Consider the following 20,136-nt stretch of genomic DNA (forward strand, 5'->3'; position numbering starts at 1 on the left):
GTTGTTTTTGAGTGTAAGATTCATGGAACATTTGAAAAGTATGTCTACTGTGGAGAACGGCTAATAGCATGAGCAGACACCGTTCAGAAGGCCTTCAGACTAAAAGCAGCACTAAAGTGAAGGAAACCTGTCATCTTTGTTCTGTTAGATAACTTAACACACACAACTTAGCAGCAGCTAACTTAGAATTAGGACAAATACGTTATATGTACAAAAGTGCACATTTTAAAACTACAATCTTAAACAGATGGGCAAAAATACATCAAAATGTATTTTGATACAAAATACCCCTCAAATAAATCTATTAAAGTAAAATACAAAATACTGGTGCCAGAAAATGTAACGAAATACAATACATGTATTTTGTATTTAAAATATAGGAAATACTTTTTTCTGGATTTTCTGTTTTCTCACAATTTGGTAAAGCATAGCATTCAGGTTTATATAATGTACACAAAGCTCTGGTGAACCCTACAAAAAGGAAGAACAGTCACAGAATGTAACTAAGCAAAGCTATTAAAAGACAACAACTTGATTGATTATGTATATATATTTTTTTATTAATGGGACTTAACAGCCCATAAACTTTGGCTTTGTATCAACAAGAAAATATTCATCACATATGACATACAAGCTCCCAATCTCCCTCTTCCTATAGCTAGCTTCTCGACTGATAAGCTAACTTGCTAAACACTGGCTATGCACTAGCCTAGACAGCATGCTAGCGTCATTAGCATCGATCGCTAGCTTGATATTATAACCATCACCATGTATATACAATAGGCTATGTAGCCAGACCCAGACATAAATTATACATCAAGCTAGTTGACATCTGTCACACTCAGATAAAATATTTAACTTGACAGACAATCCGTTGAACTTGAAGATCTGAAGACTGAACTCTTGAACTGTTTTTTGATTCCTGGAGAAAATATTTTGAGTATTTTAAATACAAAATTACTCCACTCTAAAGTAGTTTGTTACAAATTACGTTAGATTTTTTTATCGGCCCTAACAAATACAAATTACAAAATACTCAAAAGTTATTGAAATACGTATTTCAAATACAAGTAATAGAAATACTGCCCATCTCTGATAACAGGTTATATTCTAAGCATTATATGGTGACCTGAACAATAGACACCTGTATAAAATGTGATACAACAGTCATGTAACAAATACTTTACTTTTTGTACTCTGTCAGAGAGGTGTTGGTATAGCTGGTCATTATCACTGCGGATATTAACATGCACTTGTTGTGCACTCGCCGACCAAAGTTCTGTAGGACTTTTATTTTTTGATAACTTGGCCGGAAGTGTCTTCGCAGCGCTGCTTCTCGTCCGGAGCCATTGTCCTCCGTTTTTCAAGCTGTGAGCGGTTGAGCAAGCACTCAGTTACCAGCGCCATTTCTTCAACTGACTGTTGCAGTAGTTTCTAATTTCATTAGTGTTTAAGGCTATTCATCGGGACGGTAAGTTGCTGGTTGGAGAAGTGGCGGTAAAATATGCTGCGTCATTCAGTACGCTAGTTGTGTTGGTTAACGCCTCATGGTTTTAGTCGACGTTAACGTTAGCTTGAACGAAAACCGAGCGAGCACTTGTTAGTTAGCTAAATATGTTAACGTTAACCAATTGACTGAGAATAAATGTCACTGTGGGTAAATAAGACTTTCACTTTTTGTTTTAATGCACCAGAACACACTGGTGTCGACATACGTTGGATACTGTCAACTAGCGTTAACGTTTGCAAGTTGCTAAAGCTTCTAGGACAATTGCGGCCTAGATGGAAAGCTTAACTTTACGAATATCATTTGTCATTTTTTGTTTATTGACCTAATACGCTCAGTATTTTAACAGTGGTGGAATTATGCATAGTGAGGTAAGTTATGTGTGACGGTGCATTTTGGGGCATTATTGTAAAACTCCGGATAGTGCTAACGTTAGGTACAAATGCTATCTGGCCTGAGTCAGTTACGTTGGTAATACGTTTAGCCAACACGCACCGTCGCTATTTCTTCGCCTGTAAGAAAATGGAGAATGTCCGGAGTAAAGTAAATATATGTCACTGTCTAAAAGATAACGTTACCACAGTTAAACAGAGCCAACTCAATGGTAGAAATGTTGAAAACACAATTGGTACGTCCATTAAGTGTCAAGTATGGCAAATACATTTACTACTCAGTCCACACTGAGCTATAGATTTCTCCTTAGGGAAAATGTATCGCTTTTACAGTGACTGAAATTGGTATCACAATAATACATTTCCCTGATAAATGAATGGGCTATTTGCTGCAAGATTACACACTCACAATATATTTTGTTGTCTCCAAAGGTGAGGAATCTCAGGCGATATTCTGGACAGCTTCCTTGCAGTCCGACTGTCAAACCACAATGATCACAAGAAGAAGACGCACTATGAACAACGCAGCGCTTCAGCCTCTGGAGGTTGAAGTGGTGGAAACTGTCGAAGATTTCTCAAGTCCATCTGCGGGTTTCCCATCGGATGATATGGACACCACTGGACTAGAGCTAGATGACCTGTTTGGAATTGAAGACTTAAAATGGACACTTGAAAGAGATACTGCCTCCTCGCTCTTTGATATTGAGTTGGCTGATCTTGGTTTGAGTGCCAAAGACCAAGGTTCCGAGGTTGAGGCTTCAATGGCATCATCTCCAGATAGAATGTCATCTGACTCCAGGATTAAGAAGAGGCAAAGCCAGTCAAGCCACATGATCAACAAAAATGCCGTTGCTGCCAGATTGAATCGTCTCAGGAAGAAAGAATATGTCAACAGCTTGGAGAAGAAAGTTGGCATCGCGTCAACAGAAAACAATGTGCTCCGACAGGAAAATTCTCAACTGACGAAGAGAGTGGAAGAGTTGGAAGATGAGACCAGGTACTTGAGGGCTGTGCTTGCCAATGAGAGCATGTTAGCCCAGCTCTTGTCCAGACTGAGCGGTGTGAATGGGATGAAATTATCTTCCTCCCTTTTCCAGGGGCCTGACTCGAACGACCACGACTACGCCTTGCCCAGAAAGCGTGTGAAAGTGGAGGAGAAAGAGACAGCGGGTGGCGTGTGTCTGCACGTGGACAAGAACCACGTCTCAGTGGAGTTCTGCACCAAGTGTGCAGAGAGTGCAAGCACATCGCTCAAAATGTAGGGTCAAGTACTTATCTCTGTTTTCAGATATTGAGACTGAACTTGATATGGGTCTTTACCGAACTTCTTGAGGGTGGATGAACACTGTTGAATTAGTTAAGATTAACTAAGAACTGCTGAATGTGCATGTGTTTCATTGTGATGATGGATTGAGTACACGTTACTGCTAAACCTTGTTGACAGTTTCTTCTAGGTAGTGGTTGATGCACCATGCGGGATGAGTGGCTTTCTGAACACCTTTACCTCCCTGACTCCATGGTAAGGATCAGACAAGAACAGATGTTTTTGTAGTTGTTTTTCACAGGCCTGAGGCGTTGAGCAGAAACCTTAGTACTTCTGTTTTGATATAGTTCTTCCCAGTTAGTGGATTTTGAGTACTTAAATGATTTATTTTATTTACAGTTTGTTGTTGTAGGAAATTATTTGATTGTAAATCTTAGAGTTAAATTGAAGTATCCTGAATACTAAGATGTTAAGATAACGGTGAAGCTCCACAAAGAGAGACCCTGTATCAGCTGTCAAATTGGGAATGCTAAAAACGACAAGACTGTAAATATTTCCTTGAGGTAAGAATTGATCTCTTTGTGAACCGGCACCATTGTACAAAAGAATGCTTTCATTTAGCGCCACCTATTTTTCTTTATGCTAAAGTGGATTCTGCTGGTGGAAGGTGAAGAGGCTGGACAAGCTGCTGCCAACGTGGCCTGGTATTTTTTTAAAGGTAGTATCGGTAACAAATGGTATGCGTGATCATATTTTATTCACAACATCTGTAGCTCATGTAGCATTTCTGGGGGCTTGACCACAGCTGCTCCATTACTCATGATGTGATGCCATCAGAGACTTAATAGTCTCATAATTATGTCTTGTATACATTGACTTGCAGGAATGTATTAAGTAAATACACCCAAAAGTATCTGATTTAAGTGGTGAAATTGCCATCTTTGTGTACCTAAATGTAAATGTCTATATAATTTGAATACATATTGTTTGAGGCAAATGACCTTCATGTTGGACAAATAAATCATATTTTCATTATGTTTGAGTTACTAATATCTACTGTGTCTTGTTCTGTACTGTTGATATTAATGCATCTCTTTTTCTCTTTCTAAACAGCAAGCTCTCTGCCGATAATGGTCTTACTTTTCCTGAACATTTGGGTCAAGTCTGGTAAAGGTTGTCAAAACAAATGACCGAGACCTCACTTGATGGAAGTACAAAGCAATGCAGTATGCGGGGACCCACAGGGAGTACTCGTTCTGCCCATGATTTAGCCCGTTTGTTTCAAACCATAGATGCATATATCAGTCATTTTTCAACGCTGTTTTATACTTTATAATAGACCATTTTCATGGAAGTCATTTAACGTGTCCTAGTGGAAAAGCACATGTGAAATTGACAATGGTGGCTCAGTTCTAGTAAGTGTCCCAGTCAGATATTCCAATGAGCGGAGCACAAACAATACCAGGACCTCCTTCAGTAGAATGCAGCCATCATTAAAGGGATAGTTCCGATTTTTTTGATGTACTTTATACTCTGTGTACCTACATTAGATGGTGGTCGAAGTCCCAGCACAAAAGCAAAGCAACGTACTGCTGTTTAGAATCTTTTCACTGCTTTAGCTTGCTGTCAGACGAATCAGCAACTCCTGTGTTCTGTGAGGTAACATTACTGTTTCTGTCAGTGGAGTCTTGAGTTAAAGAGAGCACAGATGGACATAACAGCTTCAGTTCCTTACTAGAAAGAGGGATTTTGACAGCAAGATATAGCAGGGAAAATGTTCTAAATATAATGTACATGTAAACAGTTTTTTTAGGTGTCTAAAATACATCACAGCAGCTTTGCTCCTGTCTGTTTCTCCAAACTCCATCTACTGAGTATGGAGAAGTAGCTCATACAACCACACTTCTAAACATCTGAACTATCACTTTAATATTATTAAATACACCTGCACCTTTTCTACCACGACAAGTCAAAAATGTCTACTATGAAAAAAGGCTAGTATTATTAATATCGGAGGGGGGCTTTCATGGGCTGGGTCAGTCAGCTTAAGCTGCTTTGTGTGTGGAAAACCTTGATGGTGTGTGTTTCCTGACCTGTAGGGAACCTGAGCCCCTTGGAGCACACCGAGTGAGTTTGCTAGTCATGTTAGTAAGCATCCAGCATCCAAAGTGAGCGACACACTCAAGTCTGCAACTCCCTGAAGCCCCGCCCCCTGCTGCTACACACAGCGTTGTTCACTTGTTTATTCAAAGTTTATACATTTTGAACATGTCACGTGACCAAATTTGACTCCCTTGGGTCCCCAGCAAAACACCCACCAAGTGTGAGGTTGATGAGATGAGCAGTTACAGATCAATTCCTCTTTGTAGTTGGACAGTTGAGAGCATGTACTGTTCTAAAGTCTCCCAGGGTGGTGCTTTTTAGTCCAGCTATGGATGAACAGTTCTGCATTTTGGGAAAAGGCTTATTTGCTTTCAAGTTGACAGATGGTCAGATCTATACCACTCTCATGTCTGTATGTTAGAATGAGGCTACATCCAGTTAGCTGAGTTTAGCATGAAGACTGAGTGAGGATCCCTACCAGCATTATTATTATTATTATTATTAAAGCTCACTGACACATATCTTGTTTGTTGGGTTCATAGAGACACGGTAAAACCATTGTAAAACCAGCAATTTGTGGCAACCAGGAGAGACTGAAAAGTTACTGCGTGCAGACAAAAAGTAGTAGTGCACATAACTCCTCACACCACCATAAATTGACAATTTCTTTTTTTGTTTTTGTACAAATAAGATGTAAAATGAGTTAATTAGTTGCTGGTTGTCTGATTTTGTTAGGTTAGTACAACGTCTGGCTAGCTGTTTCCATTATTTTTGCTAAACCTAAGGTTAGGAACTCTCAGTAAGAAATCAAATGAGTCTAATGAACAAGAACCATGAATTTGCGTGTGTCAAAGGGAAATGACAATTTTACATATGTACTCATTTCATAGTAGATTTGCGGTAAAAATGCATATTTATGGAGATCGATAAGCTTGTCAAAAAGCTGAATCTTTAAAGCAAACTAATAGTAACACTGATGCTTTTAGTCCCCCTGTTAAGCATTTATGAGCAGCATATAAACATTTCAAATGTGCATTAATGTCCAGCATTTGTCAAGAATTATGACTTCTATGAAAACATTTTACTGTATTGTCATTCATTATCTGTTTATCTTACGGGGGCCGTAAGAAGGAGCTTTTAGTTGACAAATGTATTAATATACACATCTGCCAACAAATGCATCAGTGTGTAATAAACCATTTATTTGGTTATTTTTTACAGATTGTAAATGTCAAATGGTGAGTAAAGTGTTGCGTCTGGTAGAAAGTTAAATACTGTAGTTGTAAATGTGCACATGCAATCAAGACAAAGGATTGATACATCTTGTTTTATAAATATATCAGACAGGAGATGTTGACATCCCTCTACAGTTGGACAAGCACAACGTTTATTCTCGGGTTCCATTTTTTTCCTGGTCCTGATAAACGAGAGCAGAGCCAACTCATGTCTGCAATCTCCTCGAACACCACAACCCCACAACTTTTCAAAGCTTATCGAATAATGCTTTCGTATTATAGCACAGCATGCCGCTCGCAACCCTGTGACTCAATACTTCATTAAAGAAGAGTTTAGGTAAGTGGAGTTAATACAGAACTAAATACATAAAAATAAAAAAAACTGTTCTGCCAAGCTGACACTCCTAGGTGTTAGACTTGGAGTACATGGGCTAAAACCTGCCCAAACAACAGTTTTACTGCTTCACCTTTCTGTCAGACAAACCGAAGCTGTTATGCTGGCTAAAGCTGCAGGACTCCTCTGACAAATACTTTGGTGTTTTAAAGGGTTAGTTCAAACTGACCAAAGTCACACAACCACACTAACTAACCGATGGAGGCCGCAGTAGACCACCTGTATCCTGTGAGGTTAAAATGTCAAAGGAGTCTTGTGGCCTTAAAGAGAATATGGATAACTGACAGCAAGGTAAGGTGTTGAAAAGATTCTAAATACAGCGTACACCAGTGGCGGGCAGTGCATTTTATACCTGGGCCTTCACTGCTGTCCTGCAGCTGAAACACCACCTTATAACCTCACGATGGTGCCACAGCTATGGTTATTATTGCTTTCTAGGGCTGTAATAATACATCTATTCTTATTAAACCGTTGGGTACAAGGCTTACAAACCGAACAATATGTTAGAATAATAATAGGGCATTTGGAAAATGCAGAAGCTTAAATTGTGGGAAATATGTTTTCTGCGCTCATGTAGGAGACAATGGTCTGTGTGACCTCTGAACCAGAACCAAAATAACAACAACAAAAAACAGCTGGGGCTCTGCAAGTGTTCTGGGAGGCTACGCTAACTAGCTTAGCGGGAAATAAACAGCAGCAACACGCATTCTACTACACACTCAAGGGCCATTCATATATTAGATGTAAAAAAACAAACAGTTGACTTACCAAATGCTGATCACTTAAAGACAAATTCCATGCTCCTTTCTTTGTTGACAAAGAGTTTAATCACACGGCTAAATCCCAACTCATAAAACCGTTTCTCCTCATTCAGCCATTGAGTGTTAAAAAAACAAAGCTTGGTAAAAAAAAAATCTACACCAAGCAAAATGTCATAATTTCTTCCATATCTTTCAATTTGAACTCTCACTACTCCAACTAAGCTTCTGCTGTTAAGTTTCGTTTCACGATAGTCACGTGCTCGCACCTCACTGCAGAGCTGCACCTGGAAACTGAGCTGCAAGCTAATGCTGACGTACTTGTAGGCCAGCTAGCAGCTCTGGCACATCAAAGAATACGCCCAACATTTCAAACTAAAGATCTGATTGGTTGAAGACTATGACAATCAACAATATCGTCCCCATTCACTTAAACTGTACATGGATTCGCTTGTGAGTCTGCAGGCCTGGGGCCTCTCTTCTACCTAGAGACACAGAGGTGAAATCTGATTGGATAAAAGCTCTACTAAAAACAAGCTGCACTGGAAGCAGAGCAACTGAGGAACACAGTAGCTGTGCAATGAGAAAATAAGATAATGGGAAACATATTTTTATAAATTATAATACATGTAGTGTATTTAAGAAAAAATATGAAATTATAAAATAGCTATAACTTTGTGATTCTGTTTAGGCCAGCAGAGAAGGCCTTGCTGGTGTTTATTTGATCACCTAAAGATACCCAGCGTTATTAGTTCCACTTGTGCTTTTCCTGATATGACAAGTCGAGAGATCCGCTGTGAAAAGGTTTTTGAAAATCAATCCTCATCCAAGCCTCCATTCATTCATCCTTTTATCTCAAAGTGAGATGACTAGACTGAATCAAATCATCTGCAACACATCCCACAAATGCTGATTTCCAGACACAATCAATACTTAGGAAAATGTGTTCATATCTTTGTGTTTCCAATTGTCACAATCACCACCGATAATCCTTCTATGGACTTGGCTTTGGTCAGAGAGGTGTGCAGCCTCACCTTTAAAAGCATGACTTAAATACGGGCTAGTACTTCATGAATGATCAGGAACACAACAACTAATAGTGTCAGAGTTATTAATGATGACACGTCTTCTTCACAGTGTGCATTTATATAGGACAGGCCACAAAACTGACAGCACACATGTATCTGTATTCTGGTCCGTCTTTAAATCTGATATGATGTATTAAAGCAAACATATCATGCTATTTTCCAGGTTTATACTTATATTTTGGGTTTCTATAACATATTAACACGGTTTAATGTCCAAAAACGTTTGTGTATTTCTTCAGCATTTCAATACTTTCACAGTATTTACACTACCGTTCAAAAGTTTGGGGTCACTTAGAAATGTCCTTATTTCTCAAAGAAAAGCACTGTTTCTTTCAATGAAGCTAACATTAAATTAATCAGAAATACACTCTATACATTGTTAATGTGGTTAATGACTATTCTAGGTGGAAACGTCTGGTTTTAATGAAATATCTACATAGGTGTATAGATTTCCACATTTCCAGCAACTATCACTCCAGTGTTCTAATGGTGCATTGTGTTTGCTAATCGCCTTAGAAGACTAATTGATGATTAGAAAACCCTTGAAAACAGTTATGCTGGTGAGAGAAGCTATAAAACTGGCCTTCCTTTGAGCTAGTTGAGTATCTGGAGCATCACATTTGTGGGTTGGATTATACTCTCAACATGGCCAGAAAAAGAGAACTTTCATGTGAAACTCGCCGTCTATTCTTGTTCTTAGAAATGAAGCTATTCCATGAGAGAAATTGCAAAGAAACTGAAAATTGACACGAAATTGTCTGGGTGACCCCAGACTTTTGTACGGTAGTGTATATCGTAAATATACCTTTATATATTATAAAGACCTGCTTTATAATAAAACAGACTTGTAGAGTTTACATTTTACAATGTGGAACCTTTAACCATTTGTTGCTTTTAAATCATTCATCCTTGTGACCTGTCAGATCACTGCCACAGTTTTGTGTTCTGTCCCTTTAACTGCAGACTTACCTTTGAAGGAGACGTGAACATCATTAATAAGATACCTTAGTTGTTGCAGAAATAAACGTACTGTTCTTGCATCAACTCAATTAGAGATACTCTGTGCATTCCTGAAGTACTAGCCTACACGCTTTTTCATGCATTAAGTCATACATAAAAACTCCACAGTGGCCTTACAATTCAGAAAAGGTGACGCAGTGGCATAAAGGCTGCTCTACATGCTAGAAAATGTGCCTGTGAGGCATAAACATAGCATAGTCAGAATAAACACTGCATCTCTTTAAAAACAAAACGACCAAGTGTCACTCTTCCAGAGGTTTCAAACGTACATACAGTCTTGCATCATTGTGAACAAACAACACAGGACCACACAGACTTTGTCAAAGTTATTATTGTAGAATACTTTGATGTATTTTTTCTTTCATACAGACAAAAGGTGTTGGACTTAATTCCCATTAAATTCTCTTAGATTTCCATACAGATTTAGTCTACAGTATACAGGTGTGTTCTTTCTCATATATAGATATTTATTCGCTTAAATAACAGGCAGGTAACTCTTTAATATATTCAATAGTCTTTATGTTTTGTTGTCATTTTTTTTTGGTCTTTTTTCATTTCAGCACAGTTAAGGCTGCATTTTCTGTCTGCAGAACAGCACTGCGTTGTGCATGAAGGGGGACCATTCCACACACAATATTTACAACAGTATGTATAATGAATAATGTAAAACGTTAATTTCTCCCCCATCGTTACATGGCAGTAAATACTTGTAGCAGATCTAAAAGAGCAGCCTAAACAATGCACTGATGCATTGCACTTCTGCAGTCTCTAGCTCTGCATCACCCTCCAGTTCTCCATCCTCCCTGGGTCTCCACTTTGTCCAGTCCTTTAGATCATAATGAGGTACATCTGTATCTCCTGTTCCCTATTTACAGAGTGGTGTCTCTGGTCTTAAGAGACTATAGGCATCTCCACACCTCTGCACACTTCAGGGGCTGTTCAATGGACAGAAAACACAGCCCTCAGAATATGCTCAGGAGAATGTGCAACTGTCTTTTTCCATCAGTGGGAGCACCGATGGAGAAAATCTAAAATAATCATAATATACAAGCGCTTCCATTTTGTTGTTCCTCTCTTTACAGAAAGCAATAGGATCAAAAGAAAGAAACATCCCCTAAAAAAAGCAAAAAAAACAAAGTGTAACAGGAACATAGTACCTGTAAATCAAAGATGCACATGTGCACATTTGGGCGATCTGTACAGTAGTGGTGCAGTTGTACAATTTATAGTTTTGATAAATATAATATATTCTTTTTCACATTGTGTTTTGCCTTCTGTGAAACGGTCTCACAACATCATGATGTAACATGGCTGGACGGATGGACAGAGATGGCTGGAACTGGACAGTCAAATTTACACCACTGTAGAGTATTAGCCTGTTGTTCACTGTGTGTGTGTGTGTTTTCAGAAAGCATTGATAGAGTTGTGCTAAGAGGTGCTGAAGTAGAGTAGGTTGGACTTGAACAGAATATATGTGTGTGTGTGTGTGTGTGTGAGAGGAAGAGAGCAAATGTAGAGTGATCATAGCACACAGTAGTGACAGTAGCCTAAATGATTTACATAAAGAGTGACATTAATGATACCAAATGCATGCTTCAAAACAGACAGACCAATACAATGTCACCACCGGCCCACGCCGAAAGGGTGGTGGCGATGATGATGATGGGCATTCAAGAAGACAGGGTTCTGTACAGGTGAGGGTGTTCCCAGAGAGCCCTGCTCGCATCCTCAAACAGAACCAGCAGGACGGACATGTTCTTTCACTGTGTTTGCATGAGTCGTCATCTTTGTAAGACTTCCTATCCTACTTCTGGGGACAGCTGTTGACATGGCAGTCTGTTTGCATATTGTCTGCCATTGCCTTTCTGTGGTGGTGGGACAGGCTGATAACTCGGGGAGATCAACGGGGGTTAACCGAGGGACGGGGGGGGGGCGGGGGGGGGGGGGGGGGGGGGGAGTCATGCTCCGAGGCAACATGGAGTCAGCGGTTCACCCACACCTAGTGCAACATGGGATACAGGAGGGCACTCGCACACCCGGTCTGGAATGTGATGCGGCTGTTTGGAATGTATGTTCTATGGAATGTTGAGGTCGTGGAATGTGATGTCACTAGGGCCATTGTCACGGGGGGATATCCAAATGTGATTTTTGTTTTCTCCGTTTTTTTGTTGGAGTGTGCTCATGCAGCATGTTATGCCCTGTTTTACATTGGGAAGAATATGTCTTAAAGCAATGCTGTAACATTTTAGGAAATAAGCTTATTGGCTTTCTTTCTGAGAAGATTGATACCGCTCACATATCTGTCCATTCAAGGTGAAGCTGAAGCCTGTTAGCTTAGCTGAAATACTGGTAAAAGGGGTAAACAGCCGTCCTGTCTCTGTCCAAAAGAAAAAACATCCTTCTACTGGTATCTAATATAATAGCACCTGTGTTCACTATGTCTCCGGACCGCCAAGAGATTATACTTGACTTTTGGAAATTAAATTCAAGACATTTCAATACCTCCTAAGGCTATTAATTTAGGAAACTGAATTCAATGCTTTTTAAAACTTTTCAAGACCTGTAGATACCATGTTTAGGTACAGATAAACCTAATGAGATATACCGTTTTAAATAGTTAGCTTTAGAGGTGCTGTAGGCTGGTTTTGTTTTACTTCTGAAAGAGCCAGGGAAGCTGTTTCCAGTCTTTATGCTAAGCTAGGCTAACCCACTCTAGCATACTTAGCATGCAGACAATTGTACCAATCTCCTCATGTGACTCCCAGCAGGAAAGTGACCACGTGTATTGTCTGAGTGTTCCTTTAAAGTTTCTCAAACAACTAACAGAACATCACGATGATGAGAAATGCACAATAGTTGACAAATGGACACGACACATGAGCTCTCATTGGTTGTACCTGATTGAGTGGGGCTTTGGGCCTGAAGCTAAAGCTGAACACCGACATACGACACATGGGCCTGACAGCTCGAGTGATCGGTTGCTTCTAAACATCAAACTGAGACCCCCCCCCACACACACACACACTGTAAAAATGACTGGATCTAACGTCCAACAATCCAAACAATCTCTTTGTCCACAAAACTCTTGGAGAGGGCACTGGTACATGATGGAGACGACACGATGGCACATGAGCAGGGCGGGTTGTAAGTGAGTGCATGTTAAGTCTTAAAGGGCCATCGCCTGTGCATTGTGTGTTTGATGGCATTTAAAGGGTTAATGCTTCCAAAAAATAAAGCTGGCACACACACACACACACACACACACACCAATCAAAGACCAGAAAGGACGAGACAGGACAAAGGAAATTACAAAATGCCTTGAGGAACAGCAAGAGAGAAGCTGATGGAACCCTAGCAGAAGTGAAGTGGAAGAAAATGACCAAACGCATACTCATCAGTTCATCAGCATGGCAGGAGGAAGTTAGTCCGGTACGGGGCTAATGTATGTATACATGTACACGGCACACACACTGGATCATCTCATGGCAGGGTGGACATTATTACAGAAAACAGGTCATGTGGACTTATGGGGGGGCGGCATTCAAGGACTGGGCAGGTTGGGCTGGAGAAAGAACAGAGATGAATATGACAAGTTCTGTGCTGTCGCCTCCCAAACATACAAATTATATACATACATACATACATACATATATATATATATATATATATATATGTATGTATTCCCCAACTCCTTTAGTTTATTTTTGCAGCCATACTATTTACTATTAGGTTTAAATGAACAATATCTCTGTTTGCAATTTCTATTTTTGTTATTATTTTGTTTAGTTTTTTTCCAGAAGAGACAAGACAATACACAAACACACATTGAAAGAGAGAGAGAGGAATGACAGAAAAAAATATGTTTGAAAAAAAAGAAGCTCAATGTAAAAGTTCCAGAGAACGAGAAAAGAAATAAATGAAATGATATGAAAGAAAGCAATGAATGAGAACCATTATGTGCAGAGATAAATGAATCAGAAGATGGAATTGAAGTTTAGTTAAAGCTTCAACAAAGCGTGTTACTTGTACTGCGAGCCAATGAGTGATTTAAAAGTGTCTGTAGATAGATCGATGGTGGAGGAGGTGACGGCGGTGCTATGGCAGGTAGGTAGGTGGGTGATGACAACAACACTAATGATGCACACCAATAGAAACAGAGTGAGTCAGCCTCTGGCCCTGACATGGCCCTGTTCTGCTGAAGCATTGAAGGATGTGTCGTTTTTTGGGGGATGTCCGTCCCCCCCTTCTCTCCTCAACCCACCGCCACTCAGGACAACGCAGCGACAGCAGACCTGTGCGTGTGTGTGACATGTGTGCGTGTAAGTCAGGCGGGATGGGGTGGGCGGGGTCTCCAGGGTGGGCGACAGACGGGGTGGTGGGTTCGAGGGTCGAGGGCGTCGGGGGGGGGCTGGCGGAGTCAGTGGGTTGGACTGAGAGGGCTGAAGCAAGGGCGAAAGGAGGGAGAGTCACAATGTTCTCAGGGAGTTACGAGCTGAAGTCTCCAGCCACTGTCTCCCTCCGGTATCTCCCCCGTCCTTCGCTGCCTCATGTTAGCTTGCTGTAAGGGAGATTGGGTGAAAATGTCATGCGTGAGTCCTCAGCCCTCTCCTCCGCTCCCCTTTTTCTACCCAAGACTCCACCCCCCCTCTCCCATCCCACACAAACCCACGTTCAGCTCAGTTATAAGGAGGTCTCCACGCAGTAGAGGTGGGCTAGGTGAGGGACGGAGGGTTTCACCGGCCTGTCCCTGCCATGATGAGTGTGGTAGTGTTGGTGGGGTTGGTGGTGATGTGGGCTCTGGTTGCTGGGGGTTACTGCGTCAATGCTGTTTTTGTTGCCATGGGTGACTGTTGAACTGATGCTGCTGCTGCTGCTGTTGTTGTTGTTGTTTCGGTTGCACGGGGTCACCGGGAGGCTGTACTGGCGGTAAGGGCGGGTGGGGTGGGAGCGGGCCGGGGGCTGGGCAGGAGGGGGAGGCGGCTTTCGGAGGGCCGGGTGCAGGTGCTGGTATCTGCTGAGCTCTGATTCGTCGTCCACGTCAGTGTCGTCGATCAGCGGGATGTTGTGGATGAGGTCGTTGATGAGGAACTCCGGGTGGGCCATGAAGTTGTGGATGGAGTTGCGGGATTCCGGTTTCTCCCGGCCCTCGTACAGCGAACTACGGAATGCTTTCACCACTCGCATCTGCCGAAAGGAGGGAAGAACGAGAGAGAAACCACAAGAAAGAGAGAAGTCAGACATGCAAATGGGGCAGAAGAGATACAAGGGAAACCCAGAGACCTGTGTCTTCCAGCAGACAAACAGTGACAGACAGACAGACAGACACTCAGGACCAGGTAGCTACAGTTAAAGTTTATACAAGATCATAACTTCTATTGGTAACTTTGGTGTTTCGTTTATTTTCTATAAAAAATTGACTCAGTGCTGCTCTGGAAGCTGAAAATAATCGTATTACCTGGATTAAGCTAAGCGGCTAACATCTACCATCTGGCAAATCTAAAATAGTCCTGAAACACATGAAGGAGTGTGAAAAGTGTTGTTATGTGATAAACACTCAAACAGCGCCAATCATTTGTATCGCCTTGTCATGTGAGGAAGTTAACAAGTGATCAACGTTTGAGCCTCTTGGCATGAGTTTGCAACAATCATCAAATTTAAAGGCCAGTGTATCTGTAACATCACTTTGCCACTGGTTTTGTATTCATGTCTCCTCCTTGAGGGAACATGGATTAGTCCTCACTTATCTTGTGCAGGATTCCATGTTAAGAGATCAAGGCCATCTCTGAAACTTTGTATTTACATAAATATCTTTACTGATGCAGTGTCAAGAGAGCGTCTACCTGATCCTGTCTGTCCCCAACAGACAAAAAAAGAAATCAAAATGATTTGGCTAATGACATATTATCATGTCAGTTCTCACACACCAAACAAACCGAGAGCATTTCATGGCCATAATCACAACAGCAGCGGACGCTTCACAACATACACACCATCTGTACATACAGACCTGTGTGTGTGTGTGTGTGTGTGTGAGTGATGATCCAGTATGTGTGGAGAAAACACTCATACCTCAGCACACTGGGTAACATGCACGCACACACACACGCACACACACACACACACACAGGTAAGGGTGGTTGTTAGGCACAGATGGAGAAGAATCAGGAATGGTGTGTTAGTTTAATGATCAGTAAAATAAAAAATAGAAATGGCAGTAACCTGTAGCAGTGAGTGCGCGCACACACACACACACACACACACACACACACACACGTGCATGCAGCAGCAGCAGTGTAACTGAGTGAACAGTTCAGCGGTTTCCACATCGTGCGGCTTAGAGGTTGGCGTTTGCATGCATCGGACAGTTGTCAATCACTGGTGCTGTTTGTTAAAGAGAGCTGGTTTATACACACACACACACACACACACACACACATGCGTGCAGCCATGCAGCAGTGAGGGTCAGAGGAGAGCAGAGTGATTGAAATAATGATGATGCTGATAGTGAAGTTGCTGCAGGATAGAAAAAGCAAAACAAACAGAATGGCGACATCACAAGAATCAGCAGGTTAGAACAGTGTGCGATTGGTTAGATTACTAGAAACAGAAGATGATTGGTTCACAGGCCAGAGCACAGCTTGGGCGTCAGCCCTGTGGCAAGAGAGAGGCAGCCAGGTCATGCTGAAATCGTTGTCACTTATGCTCTCTTTCTGTCACACACACACACACACACACACACACACACACACACACACACACACACACACACACACACACACACACTCACTCACAAGAGTGAGGTCTATGAGTGTACTTGAAGGTGCATTACGCAGTGTTTGGTGTATGCGTGCGGAAACACATTCCTTTGCCATGGCAGTTGCTCCATGCACCCTTCCCCAAAGCCCAAACAGAGGAAAAGAAGCAGCATGAGCTCAAAAGAAACAGAGACAGTTCAATGCAAGTACAGTGACAGGCACAGGCAGGCAGAGCCCTACATAGAGACCGTTTGGCCGGGCAAGATCTGTGGCGGGGAAGCTTTGAGTCCACTGTGACACCTGCTGGAGTCCAAACTGTGGTTATGAGAGGCAAATGGTCGGGCTGCTGAATGGAGGTCAGTGCTGCAGTCGGCCAAACTAAGAGTCTCTATATATGACTCTGCCATGTATGATAGACTGACAGACAGACAGACGAACAGACAGACGGTCAAGCAGTAGGTTCAGTGCTTATCTGTTTTTCCAAAGAGCCTGTCAGACAGTAGAAAAACACCTCATGCAGACTGAGAAGGTGTCAGAATGTTACTTTCTCACGTTTGTTTTCATTTTTGTCCCAGAGGACAGAGTAAACTTTCGAGTATATAACATTCCCAGTGTGACCAGAGCGGCCTGGAGGTCAGGGCACTGCTGTGTTACTTATGTCTCTCTTTCTCTCTCCCTGTCGGCTCTTTCAGCAGCGCTTGATGGAAAAACAATGATGGTGAAAGTACCAGAAGGAAGGTAGAGAGGCTGCTCATGGGAACAGAACATAAACACAGGGAGAAGCTGTGAGGAAGATGGCTGCCACCGTGAGGCTCAACTCTGATGTGATGTGATGACTGAGCTCTAATCCATACACCTTCCTCAATTCAATGCACATTCCACGGAACGAGCGAGAACTGAGGGCGGAAATCTTCTTTTTGAATGTGAAAGAAGTTTAGCAAAGAATTGCGGAGCTGAGGATGGATTTGAGATTTGGCCTAAACATCCTGTTCCCCTCATAGTTTCCTGACCAAACTTCCTCTATATCTGTGTATTGCTGGCAGATGAAACTAGGCCAGTCTGAAATGAAAACAAACCGGATCCTTAGATCGGTTCTAAAGATCCAGAAGGATCACTAAGGTGTAGCACAGCTCAGGTGGATGAAAGCATGAAGCAGAGACATCTACTCATATCATTTTGATATCTCCATTTAATGTTTAAGATGTTTCTTTCACACAACTCTTTTCTCACTCAGCGCTGCTGGATTTGGATCACGTCAGAACTTACGCAAATCATACTGCAACAGGGCAATGTGCCAAGACTGAGGGCTGGGTCTGCTATACAAGTCTGGGTAATGGAGTAAAGTAATGAACGGGGGAGAAGTCAGTCTGTCTTGATGACAAATGGGAAATCATTTGGAGTGTATGCTTGTAGCTGTTCATCAGGTTTAAGACAATCAAAGGAAAGAACTCAAAGGAATTCAACACCTTTAACATGACCATTAGTATATCGATCACTCACTGCATGTTACCTTGACATGCCTCCACGGTAAGCAGAGAATCCCAAAACATCAGAAAACAGAGAAAAGACTTGATGAATATGATATAGCTTTGCTATATTTACCTCAATTCATCAAGACTTTTCACACTTTCGGTCTGCAAGAAAAAACAAGTGTTCCTAAAGAACTCAAGGTAACACAGGGTGAGTGACTACAAATGGCCATTTTAAGGGTGAAGTATTCCTTTAAAGCAGTCAATTCCAAACGATCCCCAGGTGGGTCGCAGAAGTATATACTGGTCGCCAAATAAAAGTGCATAATTTCTTCCATAGTCTTTCATTTCAAATGTATATCTGCAGTACACCTTTGAGCCTCACGAGGGAGCCTGAATGTTTGTGTTCTTCTGATAATTGTAAATTAATAATTAAGAAATAGAAAGTCTAAATGCATTTAGTTGGTCTCATTTATAAAGTATTTAACGTGTTTATAAGTTTTCAATAACACATGCATAAAACAAAGTTGTGAATTATCAAACGTATATATGGCTGGTTTACATATTCAAGATAATAAAAGTTGAATTACATTAAAATGGTCAGGAGCGTTCATTTAAGCGTAACTTTGCTCTTCTCATGATTTATAGATAAGTACTGTTGTGAATTTAAAAAAGGCTCAAACTGTAGTTTGAGCGGTAGCTCTATGAGCAAATGTTCACACAGGAAGAGATAATAATTGTGCATTTGTTCAGTCATTTAATGCAGTAGTGAGTTATTTCCAGCAGCAGGACTGTGTATGTGGGGTTGAGTGAAAACAAACCACAGTGTGTGTTCATGGTTATGAAGGATCAGTGTCACTCAGTGCAGCTCTTTGATGGCTTTCTAGTCAACAGTTATTATATGGGTTTCCATGACGTTAATGTTCCCGTCAGGATGAGTTTTTATCACGTTGGTGATCCTCTGACTTTTCATCCAGACCTTTACCAGGTCAAAATGTTATTTTCTCTAATGACCAAACACCTACATGACTAGTGACATTCCCATCAGCCTTGGCTCTACTTTGTGCTAAGTGCTAATTAGCATGCTAACGCACTAAACTAAGACGGCAAACATGGTTAAACCTGCTAATGCATGTTAGGATTGTCATTGCTGACATTAGCATGTAGCTTAAAGCACTGCGTGTCTAAGAACAGCCTCACAGAGCCGCTAAAGCTACAGACTCTAAGTGTTGTTAATAGCAAACGGGACCAATTGTACATTTTGCATCCGTACGACATGAAGTGATTCAGAGAAGCAAACCTGAGTCACATTAAGTTCTAAGTTAGCATTCCCTCTTGTCAATTCATTTGGTTCATTTGGTCATTTTGGTTTGAGGTGTCAGCAGCGCCTCTCTGTATCTGTACCTACAGGTGATGGAGCAGCGTGGGGAGGAATGCAGCTTGGAATGGAAGGAGGGAAGGATGGACGAAAGGGAGCAAGGAAGGAAAGGAGAAACAACTGAGAGGAGGGATGAAGACAATCAAATGAAGAGACAGCACAACCACACGCAGGCACACGCTCGCACACTGACAAAGAAACGCACACAAGTCAAACTACGGCTCTCAGATATGTCAGCAGATGCACACGCATAAACACACTTGCAAACGAGACACGTGCGGAACTGACATACAAAGAAATCAAGAGAAAACATGAGAGGTAGACGCTACTCTAGTCAGGGGATGGGAGGATGATAAAAAGGGATGAGGGAAAGGAAAAAATAAGTTACAAAAAAATGAAGAGAAACCTACTAAAGAAATCTTATCAGTATGCTACACAAGAGCCCGTATTTAGATCTGGTCAAATCTAAATACCTCTACAAGAGAACAACTCTACTTATGAAGAACAATAAGAACACATTTCACAGAATATGTCTGCAAACAGGGAACCTGTAATATCTCATAAATATAGAAGGAAAAGGAGAGAGCAGTAATGGAGAGAGAGAGAGAGAGAGAGAGAGAGAGAGAGAGAGAGAGCAAGGGGGAAAAAACAGACTGCACAGAGAGAGAAATCTGGAGACATCGAAGGGGGGTGGGGGGGGGGCAAAGTTGTGACGTTGGAGCTGGAAATACTGTTACAGAAACAACCAGTTTACAACAATTGCAGCACCGGAT

At 41.5% G+C, this 20,136-nt stretch overlaps 2 protein-coding genes across 3 annotated transcripts in view; one reads left to right on the forward strand and one right to left on the reverse strand.

The window, feature by feature from the left end:
• The first annotated feature begins 1,331 nt into the window (after nt 1-1,331).
• crebzf (CREB/ATF bZIP transcription factor) lies at nt 1,332-4,198 on the forward strand. The gene is made up of 4 exons (XM_079177073.1): nt 1,332-1,471; nt 2,332-3,157; nt 3,676-3,709; nt 3,812-4,198. Exons 2-4 carry the CDS (start codon nt 2,391-2,393, stop codon nt 3,908-3,910), a joined length of 900 nt encoding a protein of 299 aa, XP_079033199.1. The 5' UTR covers nt 1,332-1,471; nt 2,332-2,390; the 3' UTR covers nt 3,911-4,198.
• Nucleotides 4,199-14,441: 10,243 nt separating this feature from the next.
• The window catches only part of atp2b3b (ATPase plasma membrane Ca2+ transporting 3b), a gene marked incomplete at both ends in the record, with an annotated part of 58,194 nt that continues 52,499 nt past the window's right edge, over nt 14,442-20,136 (reverse strand). For both annotated transcript variants that reach the window (XM_079182267.1, XM_079182266.1), the window contains one exon: nt 14,442-14,945. In XM_079182267.1, coding sequence (XP_079038393.1) covers nt 14,442-14,945 — 504 coding nt within the window. The remainder of the gene's footprint in view (nt 14,946-20,136) is intronic.

This window comes from Pholis gunnellus (assembly GCF_910591455.1).
Source record: "Pholis gunnellus genome assembly, chromosome: 2".
Lineage (NCBI taxonomy): Eukaryota > Metazoa > Chordata > Actinopteri > Perciformes > Pholidae > Pholis > Pholis gunnellus.